Genomic DNA, 18,994 nt, shown 5'->3' with positions numbered 1-18,994 from the left:
GATGACATCCCTCACCTTCATGAGATGGCCCACCGAAAGCTGGACACTGTGTGGGCTCCTGGTCACTTGCCATCCCGCTCTGACTTCTGAGATGGGCATGATCCCGTCTGGGCTGGAAGCTTTGGCTGATATGAGACGTCATCATGAGACGGCTATCTAGATGTGGGGGCCAAGGTGTGGATGCAGGTACGTCTGTAGTCAAGGTTTGGATCTGGCAAATCAGCAGCAGGTGTGAGGTATTGGTGCAAGTCAGCCTTGATAGCATCAAGCTAAGCTGGAAGTGTCGGCCACCATCATCTCACACCAGTGAGAAGCCTGACTCGCGCCCAACTGACATCCCATCCGCAAGCCTGATCTCGGGGCCTTGCCACTCGAGATCAGACCCTCCCACCATCGTTTGTTTCCAAACACCGGACAGATCCTCCTCAGTCCAGATGAGCACTCATCAACTGCCAAGGGGAGTCGATCGATGAGTCGGGAGCTGGGCCCGGGGGTGGGATGAGCCCTGGCGAAGAGGGAAAGATGGTGGGGGTGGTTGACAAGGTTGGCCTGTCCTTCATATGCCGCAAATCTGGGGAAGGGCAGGGTTCTAGGCTGGGAAGTCATAGGTACCGGTACGCCTTTTAGAAAGTAGGGACCAGGCTCTGACTACCTTTGTAAAGAGGGTGACCGTTTCGGTGGCTGCTCGGCCGTTTTGTGGTGGCTTACTGTGGACCACGGCTGTAGGGCTGACATGGCTCGACCATATCGACAGAGGAGGTTGATTTTAGCTTTGCAGATTTGCTCGATGGGAGGTGTGGCAGGGCCCCAATGGAGAATTGTGCCCAGCGTTGCTTGCAGATTATCAGATGGTGTTTGTGTAACTGGGACGGGTGCAGCCGATGTTTGCATCAATCTTGGGACAGATGGCGGCACAGGTGTGTGCAGTATCTTGGAACAAGAATATTATTGTCAGACATGAACAACAATTGCAGTCTTCTTTCCCCACGTGCGCTGGATGGTGTTGCAGAATGTAACCATGCCTCGGGCCATTTGTATGTCGCATTGGTCGGAGCTTCGAGATGTACATATATTGAATATCGAAGCTGGAGGCAGTCGAGTTCTGAAGTGCAGTTGAAGATGTGATGTTCCAGAAATGGACAGTCTTGGCGATATTGTTGAAGATTTGCGCCAACTTAAACAGCCCTGGCGCTAGATTCCCGCTGTGGATCGTTCTCCAGTGGAGAGGTTCGTCAGGGGGGCGGGGCTTGTCTCATCAATCATTCATGAACACGACGGCACGATAGCGTCGGGGTGTCGAGAATGGCTGATGATGGGCTTACTGAGGTGAATTGGCTTACTGCCGAGACATGAAAGATTCCGGAATGCGAGACCGCAAACCGATATCAGTGACATATGCACTCGGCAGCCGTTGGCTCGATGACGGGGACTGGAAAGCGTCCAAGCGGCAGAGATGCGTTTCAGGGCAGTTGACCCCCAAATTTCGAATCCGAACCCGAGAGGTCCAGCCATTGGAGGGTTGATGAAGGTGCGGGCTATTCATATTGAAGTCGCCAAACATCCCACTTCCATTGTCGATCTCCCAAAGAAAATGCTTCGGACGGGAACTTTCCCGGCCCTGAAGTTCCCAAGCTGATAAAGTGGGGGCCCTGCCACACTTTCCCCGATCCTCTCACCAACCACGAGCCCTCTTGCACCTCCTTTCACCGTGCCATCGAGCCCTCGGAACCAGATCAGGTTTCACAGTGTCACAAACCATTGGCTAAACGCGTCACGCCAACCCCAGAGTCTCACTGGAACCAAGAAAGGAGCCACGAATTACCCTCATGATTCTCTTACAGCACCTACCTATCGTCAACTCACCACCATTGGGGTGCCCACACGAAGAAATCCGCCTCCCTAGACCAGGGCCGGCCCATTGTATAACCAGCTAACTTTCCCACTATCGACCACCTTTGTTCCCTTGCCCCCTTTCCTCACCACCGGCCCTGATTTGACTGAGAACCGTTAGACACCACTGTTATACCAAATTGGTGTACCCCAGAATGCTGTTTACATTATGGGCAGCGCTTAGCGCGGCAGTGGCGTATGCTGTGTTCTCTTATTTTGCGGCATGGCGGCGAAATGTGCTCATTGCTCGAAAGACGGGACTTAAATACTTTGTGGTTCGTAAGTGAAAGATATCGACATCTATCTTGAGTGCCATGATCAAACACTCACACACTAGATATCTAGATGCCTCACCAATAGGACTATGGTGGCAGCTTGGAATCAAGATTTGGTCACCTATGATCAAGATCCTCCCAAAATGGATATGGGAGTACCGATTACTGTGAGTTGAGCAGTCTTGGGTGAGGCGTTTGTTCCACTAACACTATGTAGGGTTATGACTCCTGACTGGGCCTATTCAACTGGTCAGAAAGTCTTCGAGTACCTTGAGACTGACACATTCCTGACTGTTTCTCCTTATGACATCTTGATGTATACTCAAGATGCCGAGGTCATTCATAGAATCACGCAGCGTCGTGAGGCCTTTCCCAAGGACATTGACAAATACAGTCTTCTCAGCATGTTTGGTCACAATGTTCTCACCACCGAAGCTCAGACCTGGAGGCTACACCGGAAGGTTACGAGTGCCAGTTTCAACGAGAAGAATGCTGCTCACACCTTTTCCGAGGCCATCTACCAGACCCGTGGTATGTTGGACGAGCTCTTTGGTGCGGGCGGAGAGACCAAGGGCACGACCAAGACCATCACAACACTCGAGCATGACACCATGACTTGGGCGCTGAATGTCATCGGTTATGTTGGCTTTGGCCTTCGTTTATTGTGGCCAAATCAGAAAATGCCTGAAGACACCGACCCTGAGCTGGTCAAGTATGGCAGTCTGGATCCTCCAGACGGACATTCCATCACCTTTGCCAAATCAGTTGAGCGGACCTTGGACAAGATTATCACCATTCTTGTTTTTCCCGACTTTCTTCTTAGTATGTTGCCCATTTTTTGGTCTTGATCATCATCACAAACTTACCTTGTCCTAGAACATCTACCCTTCAAATTTGCGAGCTACACTTACGAGGCCAAGGCCAACTATCTCCAGTACATGGATGAATTTTTGCGCGACAAGGCGAAGGAGGCCCAGGCTGGCGAATCCACCAAGGAGGGAATGGACATCATGGGACAGCTCGTTCAATCCAAATACGGCCTCTCCCCGTCTGAAAAAGCTAAACAAGCCGGTCTTGACGACGCTGAAATCGTCGGCAATGCTTTCATTATGATCGTAGCCGGCCATGAAACAACCGCCAACACACTTCACTTCGCCATCGCCGAGCTCGCAATCAACCCTGCCACGCAACGCCGTCTGCAAAAGGATGTCGATTCTTTGTTTGGAGACTCCGACCCATCGACCTGGGACTATGAAAAGAACATCAATGCCATGACGGCCAGCCACATTGGTGCCTGCATCAACGAGACGCTCCGTTTGATGCCACCGGTCACGCTTATTCCCAAAGTTGTCTCGGCCAGCTCGGATCAGACCATCACAGCTCAGGGGAAGACTCATGTTTTACCTTCAGGACTTTCGTGTAACCTGATGGCCGTCAGCGTACAGCGCAACCCGCGATTTTGGCCCACCAAATCATCAGAGAAGACTGGCGCCCCTACGGATCTTGACGATTTTCTGCCCGACAGGTGGTACCAAACTCAGAACACAGGAACCGACGATGAGAAGGACGAGGAAGGCGATGGGGTGGATTATGGCGGCTTTCAGGGGAGTGACACCAGCGCCTCGTTCTATCGGCCGGTCAGGGGTAGCTACATTCCCTTCAGTGATGGACCTCGGTCATGCTTGGGACGCCGAATCGCCATGGTGGAGATGAATGCTGTGCTGGCGGTGATTTTTCAAAAGTATAGTGTGGAGCTCGCGGTGGACGAGTGGGCGAGCGACGGGGAGGTGGAGAATATGGACGCAGCAGCCAGAAGAGAGCTCTACAAGAAGGCTCAGGCAAAAGCGCAAAAGACACTGAATGAGGCAACGTCGGTCCTGACGCTCAAGTTACACGGGGGCAAACATGTGCCTGTGAGGATAGTGAAGAGAGGGAAAGAGCGGTTTGTCAATGATGTTGAGCTGTCATAGAGAGCCAGAGTTTAAACGTATATACACTATCTGAATAATTCCAGATTTCTCCTCAAAGCTCTCCCCGCTGTTACTTCATCGCCAGCACATAGCCCAGCCAACTGGTTGACAGCTCAACAAGCAGGGCCATCGCTGACAGGTCACAACAAGAGAATCTTGATTGGCCAGCGCATTACCTCCTCAGATGACCTCAGTGAGGCCATCCTCTCCCAGCCCCCCGAATTTTGGCCAGTTTGGGAGGTCGTCAGCCCAAAAGAGCACAATCCTCGAGAGCTCCGTCCAACGTTGTTGTGGTTCCCCCATCGGCATCATCCCAGTTCATTTCCCCACACTGCCCTATTCTGCCGGTCTCCCCTCCCCCAATCTTGCAAACAACAACCACCCGCCCACTTCGCGACACAAACAAAACAACTCAAAAGTAACCCCTCTTGTTGTCGCCCCGTCTTTCGCCCTACACCGCTTTTGTACCCATAGGTTGAAACCTATCCCAATCGCTTCATTTGTGCGATCCAACTCGATATCTTTTGATCGCTTGACTCGGAGAGAACAAGAAAAACATGTCTAGCGGAAACGGATGGCTGTCGCGCCAGCGCAAGTCGGATCTCGTTGATCTGGCAGATGCGATCGGGCTCACAAAGTATGTTTTACTCTCTCTATCATCATATATACACTGTTCGGATGCACATGCAAGGGATGGACTTGCCCTATCTTATCCTCACTGGCACTTTGCGCGTGCGCGCATGCAACGCACTGGCCGAGCGCATTCCACTTTAACTTATCTGACGCCCCCTCTCGCGATGACGCGACATGGCTAACACGCGCGCTCCCTCCTTCACAGCTATGAGAAGCTTCTCAAGTCGGATCTCGAGCAGGCCATCGACGAGTTCGTCAGCGCCAGCCCGGCGCGGTTTCAGGCCAACCCCAAGTTGAAGGGGTACTTCAGCAGTCGCGCGCGTTCAGAGAACTCGCCGGTGAAGCGGGAGTTTGCTCCTGTGACTTTGGATGCGACTGTGACCAAGACAGTTGCCAAGAGGCGGCAGACCTTGCCGGTCAAGGAGGAGGTTGTGGTCGAGTATGTTCTTCCTTGTCTGACTCTTGTCTTTGGTGTAGCTAACCACCCTCGCAGTCCCGCCGAGTCTGCTTCCCCATCGCCGGTTACTTCTCCGGAGGCTCCTGAAGATGAAACTGAATCCCTCTCCACCGCCCTCGTTCGCACCCCGGGCCGCGCCCTCAGCCTCGCCTCTCGCCTTCCCCAACTTCCTGCCACCCCAGCAGACGTTGCCGCATCGGTGGAGCGTTCCACGGCTCTCGTTAAGACCAGGCTTAACACGCTTTACTCCGAGTCCAAGATCCCCGAGGCGACGCACCAAACGAGAGAATGGCTTTCGACGGTTCACTCTGTTCTGTCGACGATCGCCCTGTTTGAGCTCTACAAGCTCCGCCAAGAACTCCTACCAGACCGCTATGCGTTTACTATTCCGGCAATCAACCTTTTGGGCACGCATGATCATCCCGTCAAGCTCCCGGATATGTTTGCTTTGGTAACGGCGTCATTTTGGGGCCCGGCGCTTACGTGGTTCTTGACGTCGTTCCTCCTCCCCAGTCTGTTTGGCTATTTCTTCAATCTCTCGGCCGCGCACTCGTCTTCTGGACCGGCTGTGGTCACACGGGGCAGGCCAAGAAAGGACGTCGGACAGGAGTACGCAGTTGATCCGTTGACATTCAGCATCGTCAAGGCTTTGGCGACGTATGTGGTCTATGCGCAGGGAGTCACCTTTGGCGGCCTAATTGACCCAGTGAACGTTGGGAGAATCAACGGGGCTGTCTACTCGGGGTGGAAGGGTGTGCTTGTCGGCACAGCAGTTGGTGGGCTGGTGAGCTTCTATGATGCCGTCTTGAGGAAGTGAGCGGATGCAGAAGGAAAAGGTGGATGGCGTTGTTGGCCATGGCGGCAGGGGGTTGATGGTTTCTGACTGATGTTACTGGATTTTTGGCTTGTGATGTTGCGGTGTCATTTGCGGTGCGATGCTTCTATTCGGATACCTGACTCTTTTGCGCGGTGATTTACTTGAACCGGTTGATATCTACGGACTTGGGCTTTGACTTTTTCGCTTGGCTTGGGAATCGCAAATTTGGGACATTTCTTTGTGTATATTGCTCTCTCTTTATGGCGAGGTACATTGAGGGTTTTTGAGTTGATATCACAAGGGCTAGGGATGGGGGTCAGGAATGGAAGTTTCTGGCCTGAAGCAAGCTTGATTTTTCCTGGCGAATATAAATACATTTCTCATTGTTACCTCAAGATTTCATCTTGACTTGATCCTGTGTGTTGCCGTGGTGGTGATGTCTCCTTGTTATCAGGAGGGGCACGGATATCAACAACGGTTATCGGTGTATCTCTAGCGGGGTAGCTCCCGTCACTCACAGCTTGCCCATCACACCCTCATCTTCACATCTCACGTACCACCATCGCACTCATCTCACCTCATCACCTCGGACTTTGGATATACCCTTCAATATACAATGTCCACCTCCTCGGAACCCAAACCCGGCCTCACCCCGGAACAACTCTCCTTCTTCCACACCAACGGCTACCTCATCATCCCCTCGGCCCTCCCCCCCACCACCGTCACCAACCTCCTCAACGAAACCCACTCCCTCCTCTCCTCCCTCGACATCACCATCCACCCCCTGACAAAATTCTCCACCGGCGGGCAAGACGGCACCGACCACGTAGGCGACGACTACTTCCTCTCCTCGGGCGACAAAATCCGCTTCTTCTTCGAGCAAGACGCCTTTGGCCCCGATGGCCAACTCACAAAACCCAAACATTTAGCCGTCAACAAGATCGGTCACTTTCTCCACGGCCTCTCCCCCCCGTTTGCGGAACTGTTGAAGGGGGTGCCAGGGCAGAGGGCGTTGCCAAAAGATGTAGCAAAGGATCTCGGCTTCGAGGACCCAAGGTGTTTGCAGAGCATGGTTATCTGCAAGCAGCCCGAGATAGGGGGAGCGGTGCCGCCTCATCAGGATAGCACGTTTCTGTACACCGACCCTCCGTCTGCGGTTGGGTTTTGGTATGCGCTTGAGGATGCGACGAGGGAGAATGGGTGTTTGAGTTTTTTGCCTGGGAGCCATCTTTGGAGTCGGATCAGGCAGAGGTTGGTCAGAGGGGGGAGGACGGGGACGGAGATGGTGGAGAATGAGGGAAGACAGTTTCCGAGGGATACGAGGGAGATGAAGTATGGGGAGGATAAAAAGGTAGGGGAAGAAGAGTACGTCATGGGGGAGGTGAAGGCGGGTGATTTGGTGCTGATTCATGGGAATTTGCTTCACAAGAGTGAGAGGAATTTGAGCAAAAAGGGGAGGATTATTTATACTTTTCATGTTATTGAGCAGGGGGAGGGGTACAAGTATGATGAGAGGAATTGGCTGCAGCCGCCGGAGGGGGAATTCACGAGGTTGTATCAGTGATCTAAGGTCAAATACCGCTGGTATGAAAGCAAATATCATTGCGCAAAGGTGCTAGCTATAATACAAAGAAGCCCACTGGCACCACACCTCTACCTAACCACTCCCTATGTTTTGGCTTTTTTTGGCTTTTGTCCTTGACCCTTCCCCAGTTAATTACCTCTGTTGCCCCAGTTCCCCATCTCCTACATCACTCGTCATGTCGATAACTACCACCCGCCCCCCAAGCTCAACAGTAGTATTCCTCATGATGGTATTCCCGTTTATCCCTGCCAGAAGATCCCTAGCCTCTGGCATAAGGATGGTACCCACGGGCACCTCCCCTTCCACCACCACGGTACATGTTGGCGCCAGGTCTACCAGCGTTCTTGGGTCCCGTCGGGGCATTAGCAGGAGGGGCGTTCATAGGGTCAGACGGGCCAGGCGACATGGACATTTGGTGCTGGTTGTTGTGTCCGCGGTTCTTGAAATTCCGGCCTCCACCACCGTAGCCGCTACCACCGCCGGTAGACATGATCGGCTGAGGGACATCATCATACATGCCCTCCCAGCTGGTCGGAGCGCCCTGTCCGCCCTGCGAGCTCATGCTACCGCCGCCGCCGCTGCCGCCATACCCTCCCTGGTTGTAGGCAGCTTGCATGTCGGGAGCGCCTCTGCTACCACCCCTCCGGCCTTGCTGCTGCTGCTGCTCGTACTTTTGCTGCTCAAACTGCTGCTGCTCGTAGGCGTTGAAACCAGCCTTGCCGCCGCCTCCCTGACCAGAGCTACCAATGGGACTGCCAACCTGGTCGTGCATGCCCATGGGACTACCAGGACCACCGACACTTCCAGGGCCACCAGCAGGAGGCATCGGCCCCCCAGGACCGCCAGGACCACCTCCCTGCGCCGCCTGCTGAGCCATCATGGCCTGCATCTGCTGCATCATGGCCGGGTTCATCTGCCCCATCGCTGCCATGGGGTTCTGTCCTCCGCCCCCTCTCCCACCCTGAGCCTGCTGCATCATGGCCTGCATCTGTTGCATCTGCTGCATCTGCATCATCTGCATCATGGCCGGGTTCATGTTCCGGTTCATCATCATCTGCTGCTGCATCATGCTCATCGCCTGCTGCATCCGCTGGAAATACTGCGCCATCACCTGCGGCGTCATCCCTCCGGCCCCCTGACCACCACCCATCCCGCCCATCCCGCCCATCTGACCCCCATCGTCCATTCCATTCCCACCCTGTCCACCACGCTTCCCAAACTTGCCTCCCGCACCCCCACCACGGCGGTTATTCTCCTCTTCCTCCCTGAGGTTGCCCCTCGGTTGAGCCTTCTTGACCTCGATGGGTTTTCCGTGGATCTCAAGGTTGGCAGAGAGACAAGCCTCCACCCCGGCCTCAGACTCGAACGTGACAAAGCCGAACCCGCGCGGACGACCGGTGTCCTTGTCCATCATCAACGTGGCGTCCACCACCCGGCCAAACTGGGCAAAATACTCCCTGAACTCATGATCCGTGGTTTCCTGACTAACGCCTCCAACGAAAATCTTGCTTGTCTTTTCCTGCTCATCACGGGGGATGGCGCGCTTGGGATCGATCTTTTTTCCCCATCTCCAGTCAGTATATCTCTCACAAATGACCAACAGGGAAGGAAGAGGGGGGAACAAAGACGTACAATCTTCCCATCAAGATAATGTTCCTTCACCATGACGATATTCACCGTCTTGGGATCCTTAAAGGTCAGAAACCCAAACCCGCGCGACCGGCCCGTCGCGCCATCTCTCATGACGGTGCACTCGACCACCTCCCCAAAGGTGGAAAAGTAGTCGCGGAGGGACTGGTCGGTGGTTTCCCAGTTGAGACCGCCGATGAACATTTTTCTAAAATACAGCGGCACATCGTGCCGTAGAGTTAGCTTCATTTTCTCTTTTATCTCATGAAATAACAATCATGAAACATTGTTTTTGTTAGCATCTTATCGGCCAAGTAAAAAGAAGAAGGGCCAGATCATTCCTTCAGTTCCCCCCTTCTCCCCTCCTCCTGCTCTCCTCCGACCTCCGGAAAGCTTGGATTGTGTTTTTGTGTATCAAAATGCTTGTCCGCTGGGTTGGCCGGCAAACAAACCCGGCTGACTACACCGGTTCGGATGGAAAAAGAGGGGGGGGGGGGAGAGAGAGACAGGCTCGGGAGAAATAAAAAAGAGTAAGATGGGAGGGTGGGTTGGAAAAGCAAACATTGAACCAATGCTGCTTCCCGTGTGTGTTTTTGGTCGCCGCTGCTTAAAGTTCACACCTGTTGTCTTTCTTCGCGTATATGATCCTCGGGGAGGGTTCATCACACGAGTCGCCTTCCTCGCTACTGGTGCTGTGATCTCCTAGTTCCTCTGCTGTGCCTAGCGAGATGGCCGAGCATGAAAGTGGCGATGAGGTTGAAAAGATGGGCGGGGAGGAGTCGCTGGAGGAAAGAGGAATGTAGTCTCGGCCGAGTACATCGTCATTCCCAGAAGCATCGCTTGGTGATAAAGGAATGTAGTCTTCGGGAGAAGAGGGCGGAGGTCGAGTCGTGTTGTGATGCTCCATTGTGGCGGCAGTCGCAGCAGAAGAATTCAAGCCGTTGTTCAGAACTGATGCGATGCACAGCAGGTTCCCACAACTGAGAAGGAAGGTGCAGCGCAGGAGTGCCAGCAAAAGGTCTTGTCGAAATCTTTCTTGTTTCCTGTCTCGAGCTCTTCTTGCCTATCGTCAAGCTAGGTACGTCTGTCCTGGTTGCTGCGCTATTCGCTGCGATATCTTTCTCTAGCCTTCAGAGCTAAGATTATCTGCGACTGGGATACAGAGGGCAGGAGCATGACTCCTCATCCATTATCGTATTTTGGCGCATGTTTTCGGTATGTCTTTGGGAGGCCAACCCTCACAGCACAGCCCTCCTCTTGACGGCATTACACATTGCCTGGCAACACACATGTCGCACCGCTCTCTGCAATATCATCTTTGCATGATTTTGTCCACCACGAGACCTGCCTCTTGCTGGCCCAGTTTCCCATATCCTCAACCATGCCAGGCCGCAGCCTTTGATCCCGTAGCCCTTGCCCAGCTTCCTCCCTTTCCCAGCCCTTCCCACCTTGCTCTACCGGCATAGTGGTCCGATCGAAGTGGCGCGGTTCACATGATTCATAATGCACACTTGTCAAATGTCAACAAACAGAGATTTTGACTTACCCGTCTTCTTTGGCATTGGGGCCTTTGGTATGAGCAGGAGGCGCCGAGGGCGCACTGTAGGACTGCCTCTCCTCATGGTGAGAGTTGTTGTTGCTGCTGCTGCTGCTGCTGTTGTTGTTGTTGTTGTTGTTGTTGTTGTTGTTATGGCTGTCATTGTAGTCTTGCTGGTCATGGGGGGCCAGCGTGGTCGAAGGGCCGTTTCCGAGGTTGAAATCAATGTCATCGTCATCGTCCTCTTCTTCTTCATCGTCCTGGTTCATGTTGCCATTTTCACCTCCACCACTGTAGTCGTTGTATTGATTGGGGTCGTAGCTGTCCTCCTGCCGGGTCTCGATGGTCGGTTGCACGGCTGCGTACTGAACAGGCTGGGCTGCGGCAGCCGGCTTGGGCGCTGGTGCCGCATCATCGTCGTTATAGCTGTCGCTGGTTAGCGCCTGCTCATCATGACCATCAGGAAGTATAAAAAGATGCGACTTACAGATCAGCAAACAGCTCATCGTCGAAGTTCTCGGGTTCTGTCATGATGTCGGTGTTCTCCACGCGCCTTTGGTCGTGGTGGTGGTCAAGATGTCAAACGCGGTCCCGCGCCGAGTAGTGGAATTAAGTACGGGCGCCGAATATAAAACAAACGAAGCGAAGAATCGGTAAGAGAAGTGAAAAGAGAACCAACGACCAACTGCTCCGAAATGAAGAAATTGATACCGGCAATCAAAAATGCGTTCCTGGTTGGAGAAGGACGGATAAAGTTGTTGACTGGAAGTCAGAGTTCGACTGCGAAGCTGCCAAAAAGTCAAGGCGCAGTTCCTGTTGTGTCAAAGTGGGTCTCCCAGCCTGGCCAGGCATTCACCCAGTGGCTGGGCCCCTGGAATCTGCGCAGCTGCGGGCGCTTGGGCGGGGAATGGGGAATGACGCACTGGCCAGGCAGTCCACCTCAGGTCAGTCAGCCATGCACCTTCCTGTGTTAGCCCAGCCAGCGATCAAAGGGCCATCAACTGGCTCCAAGCTGGCAACAGCTGGCCTCTCTTGAAGCCCAGACATTGAACTGGCGCCTCTCTACCAAGACCAATAAATCAACCAGTCTCCTGATCCAAGGTCATGCCATTGCAAGACGACCTCTTCAGTACTTCATGATGTTTTCTTCTTCCGCCGGCGGCAAGAAGGCCACTCCCCAGGTAAGCTTCCGTCGGCCTGTTCTCAGCCCATCCTATGTACCTCTGGCAGCGACTGACGGAACTGTGCTCTGCAGCAGGAGATGGTGCAAGTTGGTATGTGCAGTTCGCGCCCGCTTTGATTCCCAGAATACCTGCATACTAACTATACCCTTGGATGGATTGTAGAGAGGTCCGAGTATGCAATACACCTTCTAGAGGAACCTGCTGTGTATTCTCAGGGATACTGACAGTGACATCGACAGCTCTGCTTCACCATTCTGGAAGGCCCCTCAGCGGGACACCCCGCCTTTAAAGAGGCCAGCACGCGACTCGAGTCTGGTAGTCGGCGCCGCCTATTCACATGCCGACATTCTCAAGTTTGATTCCTTGTGGGTTTTCCCCCAGGACATTTCCATGTGCAGGACTGATCAGGGGGTAGAAATATATCTGGGTCCGGATCGCGCCCAAGAACCCCGCCATCAGCGACGTCGGCCCTTGAACGAGTCCCGACACAATCCCCGACCACACGAACCAGCAAATCACCACCTTTCAAGCAATACATGAACTTTCTTTCCAGTACCAACGATGACTGGACCGCCGACGAAGCAGAGGATATGTATGACTATGAGTCGGACGACGGAGACGATTTTGGGCTTCCCAGTCTATCCAACATGAAGAGGAGGACAAGAAAAAAGGCGGAACAAAGCAGGGCGCATCTGGACGACGGACTCAATGGCGGTGGTCGAGAAAGACGCTACTCGAACAGCGAAGACATAGCGATCGAGAGGCCAGCAGCAAGTTACCCGATGCCGAAGAAGAGTGAAGGAAAGATTCTACGACCACAGTATAAGGAGATCTTGCGCGATCCGGCAAACGCCTTGCACCTAATCAACCACCCCTCGATACCCGCCAATGCCACCCCGAAAGAAGTTGACGCCATAAATTCAAGGATAACAAGAATAAACAAGTTCAAGAAGCTCCTCCAAGCCTCTACTATCCCACTACCAGATCTCCGGTCACTGGCATGGTCTGGCGTCCCAGAAGAGGTTCGCGCCATGACCTGGCAACTGCTTCTCAGCTATCTCCCTACCAGCTCGGAAAGAAGGGTAGCCACACTCGAACGAAAAAGAAAAGAATACCTTGACGGCGTGCGCCAAGCCTTCGGAGGAGGCGGGCAACCAGCGCCAGGAAGCAGTGCACCACCCCGAGGAACGAACCGAGGCCTAGACGAGGCCATCTGGCATCAAATCAGTATCGATGTCCCCCGCACAAACCCACATATCGAACTCTACAGCTACGAAGCTACGCAGCGGTCTCTTGAGCGAATTCTGTACGTTTGGGCTGTCCGTCACCCGGCCAGCGGCTATGTCCAGGGTATCAACGACCTAGTGACACCATTTTGGCAAGTTTTCTTGGGAACATATATCACAGACCCAGATATCGAAAGTGGTATGGATCCGGGGCAGCTCCCTAGGGCGGTTCTTGACGCGGTGGAGGCGGATTCATTCTGGTGTCTAACTAAATTGCTGGACGGGATCCAGGACCATTATATCGTGGCACAGCCAGGAATCCAGAGACAGGTTTCGGCACTGCGGGACCTGACGGCGAGAATTGATGCCGGGCTGGCGAAGCACTTGGAGAAGGAGCAGGTGGAATTCATCCAGTTTAGTTTCAGGTGGATGAACTGCCTGTTGATGAGAGAAATAAGTGTCAAGAACACGATACGGATGTGGGATACATACATGGTAGGCCCTTCTGGCCCCCTTTGCATTCCTGGGGAGAAACAAGCTAACAAATCAACAGGCGGAAGAACAAGGCTTCTCGGAATTCCACCTATACGTCTGTGCCGCCTTTTTGGTAAAGTGGTCAGACAAGCTGGTAAAGATGGACTTTCAAGAAATCATGATGTTTTTGCAGTCGTTGCCGACGGGGGACTGGACGGAAAAGGACATTGAGCTGCTGCTGAGCGAAGCCTATATCTGGCAGAGTCTATTCAAGGGGTCGAGTGCCCATTTGAAAGGGCAGGGTGGGGAGGGGAGTAGGAGTGCGAGTATGAACTTTACTCTGTGAGGGATGAAAGACTGGATGAGGGCGAGCGAGCTTTTCTTTTGGTGCTATGGGTTGGGGTCACATTTTCAGCATAGCAAGTTGTAATAATTTGGGAGGAAAAGATGGCTGGAACAATTTGGGGGTAACGCATGGGGAAGATAAAACTGAACAAAATTATGAGACGAGGATAGGGGCAACGAGACTGCTGGAGCAAGAAAAGCGCGGTTGTCAAGTTGGTGCGGGATTCAAATATACAGTACTAGTTAATCAATGCTCGATTGAAGAGTGGCACACATTGCTTTTGATTCTGAACCTCTTTGGAGTGTTGATTCAAAGACTACCTTGCTAGCCTTGTTTGTCCAGGGTTAATATACCTAAACTAGACCATGTCATCTTGACATCTGTTCCTCTTTCCCATTCCCAACTTTAGCTCCCCTTGAATAACCCATCCAAGTTTTTGATGATGATATGAGAGAGAGAGAGAGAGAGAGAGAGAGAGAGAGAGAGGGAGGGAGAGAGAGATTAAAAAGCGCGCCTGTACCAATTATAGAAAAGCCCATAAAACAAAACAAAAAGAAAATCACTGCTGTTCATACATTCCATTGACGCAAGACCACCCCCGACAGGGCCACACAGCCTTGTACTTCTCCATCAACCTCCTATTCTCCTCCTCCCACACCCTCCTTTGCTCTTCCTAGTTAGCAGTCGGCGCCGCAGAAGCCGCCCCCAATACATCCTCCGACTTGGCCCTTTTCGCCTCAGGCTGTTCCTGTTCCTTCACCTCTTCCACAGTAACACTCTCCTCCGCCTTCCTCTTCTTTCTCACCAGTCCGGTCAAATCATTCGCATTCTTCTTGACCTCATCTGACACCGACCCAAGCACAAGATTATCCGCCTTTTGCTTTTCCTGTTCCGATCGAGACGGCAGCCCAAGCGCAGAACTGATGTCGATGGGCGGAGCTCGCAAGTCTTTGAGGCGCTGCTCCATGTCGCTGATCATCTCCTTCACGTTGGAGATTTCTTCGCGAGTCGAGTCGTTCTCCTCGGGGTTGTGGAGGGTGGCGAGCTCGACTTCCTTGTTTTGGAGCTTCTGTTTGGTCGAGTTGATGGCCTGCTCCAGAGAGGCGGCCGCCTCGTCGCGGAGGGATTGGTCGACCTCTCCCGAGGAGGCGTCTTTACTTTCGGCTGTGTCGTCGTCTGATTGCTTGGTCACCGAGGCGAACTCGAGGGCGAGGGAGACTTTGAAGTGGGCCTCGGCGATGATTTCGGATTCGAAGGGGTAGAGCTCTTGTTTGTATTTGAGGGCGGCTTTGGCGTCGTTTATGGCGGTGTGGTATCTGATCAACTAAGATTAGCGGGTGATAACTTGGGTGAGGGATGGTGATGAGGGTGCATACTTTTCATTTTCGAGCGAGATCTCGGCGAGGAGATCGTGGGTATCACCCAGACGCTCCTTCAAGTGACGAATATTGGGGTTATCGCTGCCTTCCTCGGCAGCTTCCTTGCCCTTTCCTTCGCTCTCGGTCTGTGACGCCTCGAGCTTCTTGAGGAAAAGCACACGCGCCAGGTCAAGAATCTCAAACGCAGTCGCAAGATCGTCATCCTCCTCTTCCTCCTCACCCTCTCCTTCCTCTCCCTCCTCCTCTTCCTCGTCAGAATCAACAAAATTCTCGTCTCCCTCAAAGTGAAACATGGGCTTTTTGATCTCAGCACCCGACTCCTTCTCCGCCTCCTTCCCAGCAGCCTCAGCAACCACCTTCTCTACCTTTTCCCCAGCCTTCGCGGCGGCAGAAGAGGAGCTGCCCTCGCCGTTCTTAGCGCCATTGGCAGCAGCGGTCTTCTTCTTGGGAGCTTTGGGCTTGGCCTGGTTCTTAGCCTGTGGCGCGCTGCCGCCCAAAACGTCCGACTTGCTCTGGCCGACTTTGAAGAGGGTGCGCCCGTAGAGGTAGAGGATCTCTGCGTTCTCGGGGCTCATCTCGCCGTTCATCTCGGCTTGCATCTCGGCTGCGCGGGCGTACTGCTCGGCGGCATCTTCGTATTTCTTCTGGGCGAAGAGGGCGGCGGCTTTGGCGGCGAGGTCGGCGAGGGAGATTTTGAGGCTCTGCTGGGCTTGCTCAGGGTCGAGCTCGAGGGGAGTCGCAGTGCCTGTTGAGGCGGCTGTGGGAGTCGCCATTGTTGGTGATTCGTGTGATTTAACGATTTTCAAGTGGTAAATTTGAGATGAAGTGGTAGAATTGGTTCAATTGATGGGTGGAAGTGTGAAAGAACTAGCGGGGTTGGTTGCGATTAAATGACAGGTTGGATATGTCGGTGTCAAGGGACAGAGCTGTGAGAGCTGTGAGAGCTGCGCAGCACCTGCGATGTGATGCGAAGCTTGTGACGCGCGAAGGTCAGCCCACCAGACGCGTCTGATTGGTTAATTGCACGCTTAATCGCAATCCGGGGTGCTGCTATTAGTGGGGCAGCCTGCAGGACGATCCAAGCGGTGACAAGCTCAGGCCTTAACCAAGCTTCTGAGACACTGAGAGCTAAGATATCTTGATTTCAAGTGGTATGGGGTATTATTTGAAGCTCTTTGTTTGTCTGAGCCTCATTACATAGGGACACTCCAGAATGGGCTGGCATTGTTGCATTGTTACGCACGCTCTCAAGCTTGAGAGGCAGCAGACGCCGGGTTAGGGTTATGACGTAGCCAGTTCTCATGGGGATGGACCCCTCACCTGACTGAGGCTTTGGTGGCGTGTGGTCGTCCCAACGTCACTTCATCGTAAGCTACCGCATGAGCTCTAACGGATGCTAGCAAACAAAGATTTGGCAAGAAGAGCACGATCCCGCTGCAAATAGGTTAGATTTGCTTTGATATACGACGTGAGTAATGTGTAAACGTGGACAGGTCTAGAACTAAATACCTACCGATATACCATGAGACCACCCCTCCGTAATCGGGTTTGTCATCGCACCTTTCATGCTTCATTACCTGAACTGCTCTATCGTACCTTCCTGCTTGCAACTATCACGATTCAACGTATATATTTGACTCAATGAATGTGGGGAAGTATCGGCCGTATCATCAAAAAAGAATCGACATCTTTTGCCGAAAAAAACTGACCAGCAGGAAGTAGCTCGGCTGTTGCAAACGTCCCGTTCGGCATCCGGTCTGACGACCATCCCCAGTCACGGAGTATTCGCACACTTGTTCTTGCAAAATAACACCATGCTGCAGGCAGTCGGCAACGCCCACGACAACCACTTCATGACTTCTGAATCCAATTCCGTCGCCTCACTAGCGCGAGCTCTTCATGATGGGAAGAAGCATCTGCTTCTTGCGTATGCGCCTGCCCATTTTCCTGGCACTCTTTGGATGTGAGGCTAGAGACTAATATGTATGATAGAGCGTCGGGTTCTGTAGCCACAATCAAACGTGCGCCTCTCTCACCTCTACCAGCCTTGTATATGTGACCCTAATGCTTTTTTGCCAGTCCCCGTCATCGTCGAAGCCCTCGCGCCATATGCAGCTAATCTTTCGATCCGTATCATCCTGACCAAATCCGCCAGCGAGTTCCTCAACGGCCAAAGTGATGAGCAGCCTACCGTCTCGTCCCTGCTTCATCTGCCCAATGTCGACGCAGTCTATCGAGACGAGGATGAGTGGGGGCCGCAGCCTTGGAAGAGGGGAGCGAGTATATTGCATATCGAGTTTGTGACCTTTTACCCCTGGACTTGTGTCTGTTTTCGGCAGCTGGCTGACAATCGTTACTAATTGCTGTTTCTCAACAGACTCCGAAGATGTGGGTGATCTTATTCAGTTGGATTGGGACGGGGTGCTGACGGTAGAAATAGGGGCTGATATGCTTGTCATTGCTCGTATGTGTTATACCCAAGTCCGCCCTTCTCTACATGGCAGCTAATAATCTGGTAGCTCTAAGTGCAAACACCCTCGCCAAGGTTGGACTCTCTCTAGGAAAATGCCATGTTATGTGTACTAAATGATGTGTGAGATCGTCAACGGCATGTCTGACAACCTTGTAATGTTCCTCATCCCTTCTTTTTACGAGACTGCCGCTCACTCCTATATAGCTCACATCCGTTATACGAGCCTGGGATACCGACGGTTCGATTGATCTCAAAAAGAAATACATTGCCGTTGCGCCAGCCATGAACTCGGTAAGCTTTCTTACCCAAGACCGTGGAGTGAGAGTTGACATGTTCGTAGGCCATGTGGAGACACCCCATCACAGCAAAGCAGATTCGCACCTTACGGGAGGACTGGGGCGTCAGAGAGACACTGCTCGACCCAGACGGAGCTGCGAGACTGATCGATGGTTGGTTTCAAGTTATCCCGGTCAGCATATACCCTTGATGCTGCTATGGGAGTGATGCTAACGTTTCGTGACACAGCCCATCTCCAAGTAGGATTTGCCGCTTTTTGAGCTGACATCACTACTTCGAATATGAAACTGACTACTGAATTAATAGGACCCTCGCTTGCGGCGATACAGGAGATGGTGAGTTCTCTTTTCAACTACCTACACAGAACCGCCAGATACTAATCCGCTTCTCACAGGCGCCATGGCAAAGGTTGAGACAATCCGCGATGTCATTGTACACAGAATGAACTTGACAGGGCCGCATGCCCATTGAGGCGAAGGAGGTTGAGCATGGGGAAGCATGTTGGCGCTTTGGGAAGACTGGCATTTATTGATATCAATGAGTCTGTCTGTTGGTACTCATCATTGCACATATTTAGCTTGGGGGGACTGGAAGCCTGGTGTAGTGGAAACAGAGGTCACAGCATGAAGTCGTTTGGTTTGATTATAGAATCTGATCATAACTCTCAGAAATTGTTGTGAGATGCTCCGAAAATAGAATACAGAAATGGTAACAATCTCTCAAATGTCGCAACGTGTCAGCCCGAGAAAATAAAACAAGCAAAGTAATGTAATCACTCATGGATTAAAATACTGTAAGGTAAACCTAGTGTACCTAAAATCC

General features: G+C 52.7%; 8 protein-coding genes across 8 annotated transcripts; 5 read left to right on the top strand and 3 right to left on the bottom strand.

Moving 5' to 3' along the window:
- Nucleotides 1-1,565: 1,565 nt before the first annotated feature.
- On the top strand, nt 1,566-4,135 carry QC762_212590 (uncharacterized protein; the record flags this gene model as incomplete). Its single annotated transcript, XM_062888154.1, has 4 exons — nt 1,566-2,169; nt 2,251-2,332; nt 2,383-2,987; nt 3,042-4,135. The coding sequence occupies exons 1-4, from the start codon at nt 2,046-2,048 to the stop codon at nt 4,133-4,135; spliced, it is 1,905 nt and encodes a 634-aa protein (XP_062746363.1). The 5' UTR covers nt 1,566-2,045.
- A 557-nt stretch (nt 4,136-4,692) lies between these two features.
- Nucleotides 4,693-6,042, top strand: QC762_212580 (uncharacterized protein; the record flags this gene model as incomplete). Its single annotated transcript, XM_062888153.1, has 3 exons — nt 4,693-4,772; nt 4,974-5,207; nt 5,262-6,042. The coding sequence occupies 3 exons, from the start codon at nt 4,693-4,695 to the stop codon at nt 6,040-6,042; spliced, it is 1,095 nt and encodes a 364-aa protein (XP_062746362.1).
- A 616-nt stretch (nt 6,043-6,658) lies between these two features.
- Nucleotides 6,659-7,606, top strand: QC762_212570 (uncharacterized protein; the record flags this gene model as incomplete). Its single annotated transcript, XM_062888152.1, has 1 exon — nt 6,659-7,606. The coding sequence occupies one exon, from the start codon at nt 6,659-6,661 to the stop codon at nt 7,604-7,606; it is 948 nt and encodes a 315-aa protein (XP_062746361.1).
- A 280-nt stretch (nt 7,607-7,886) lies between these two features.
- Nucleotides 7,887-10,163, bottom strand: QC762_212560 (uncharacterized protein; the record flags this gene model as incomplete). Its single annotated transcript, XM_062888151.1, has 3 exons — nt 7,887-9,182; nt 9,260-9,464; nt 9,877-10,163. The coding sequence occupies 3 exons, from the start codon at nt 10,161-10,163 to the stop codon at nt 7,887-7,889; spliced, it is 1,788 nt and encodes a 595-aa protein (XP_062746360.1).
- Nucleotides 10,164-10,798: 635 nt separating this feature from the next.
- QC762_212550 (uncharacterized protein) lies at nt 10,799-11,624 on the bottom strand (the record flags this gene model as incomplete). Its single annotated transcript, XM_062888150.1, has 2 exons — nt 11,281-11,624; nt 10,799-11,219 (listed from the first exon to the last, which is right to left on the bottom strand). The coding sequence occupies exons 1-2, from the start codon at nt 11,322-11,324 to the stop codon at nt 10,799-10,801; spliced, it is 465 nt and encodes a 154-aa protein (XP_062746359.1). The 5' UTR covers nt 11,325-11,624.
- A 1-nt stretch (nt 11,625) lies between these two features.
- Nucleotides 11,626-14,713, top strand: GYP1 (GTPase-activating protein). The gene is made up of 6 exons (XM_062888149.1): nt 11,626-11,974; nt 12,049-12,067; nt 12,140-12,149; nt 12,217-12,342; nt 12,393-13,698; nt 13,757-14,713. The coding sequence occupies exons 1-6, from the start codon at nt 11,930-11,932 to the stop codon at nt 14,021-14,023; spliced, it is 1,773 nt and encodes a 590-aa protein (XP_062746358.1). The 5' UTR covers nt 11,626-11,929; the 3' UTR covers nt 14,024-14,713.
- Nucleotides 14,278-17,543, bottom strand: QC762_212530 (uncharacterized protein). Its single transcript, XM_062888148.1, has 2 exons — nt 15,400-17,543; nt 14,278-15,339 (listed from the first exon to the last, which is right to left on the bottom strand). Exons 1-2 carry the CDS (start codon nt 16,173-16,175, stop codon nt 14,697-14,699), a joined length of 1,419 nt encoding a protein of 472 aa, XP_062746357.1. The 5' UTR covers nt 16,176-17,543; the 3' UTR covers nt 14,278-14,696.
- Nucleotides 16,568-18,886, top strand: QC762_212520 (uncharacterized protein). Its single transcript, XM_062888147.1, has 11 exons — nt 16,568-17,329; nt 17,395-17,423; nt 17,482-17,724; nt 17,780-17,866; nt 17,922-17,947; nt 18,001-18,027; nt 18,080-18,166; nt 18,216-18,344; nt 18,401-18,411; nt 18,479-18,507; nt 18,567-18,886. Exons 1-11 carry the CDS (start codon nt 17,217-17,219, stop codon nt 18,641-18,643), a joined length of 858 nt encoding a protein of 285 aa, XP_062746356.1. The 5' UTR covers nt 16,568-17,216; the 3' UTR covers nt 18,644-18,886.
- Nucleotides 18,887-18,994: the final 108 nt, after the last annotated feature.

Source organism: Podospora pseudocomata, assembly GCF_035222375.1.
Source record: "Podospora pseudocomata strain CBS 415.72m chromosome 2 map unlocalized CBS415.72m_2.2, whole genome shotgun sequence".
Classification (NCBI taxonomy): Eukaryota; Fungi; Ascomycota; class Sordariomycetes; order Sordariales; family Podosporaceae; genus Podospora; species Podospora pseudocomata.
This window is presented reverse-complemented; position numbering and strand designations above follow the sequence as displayed.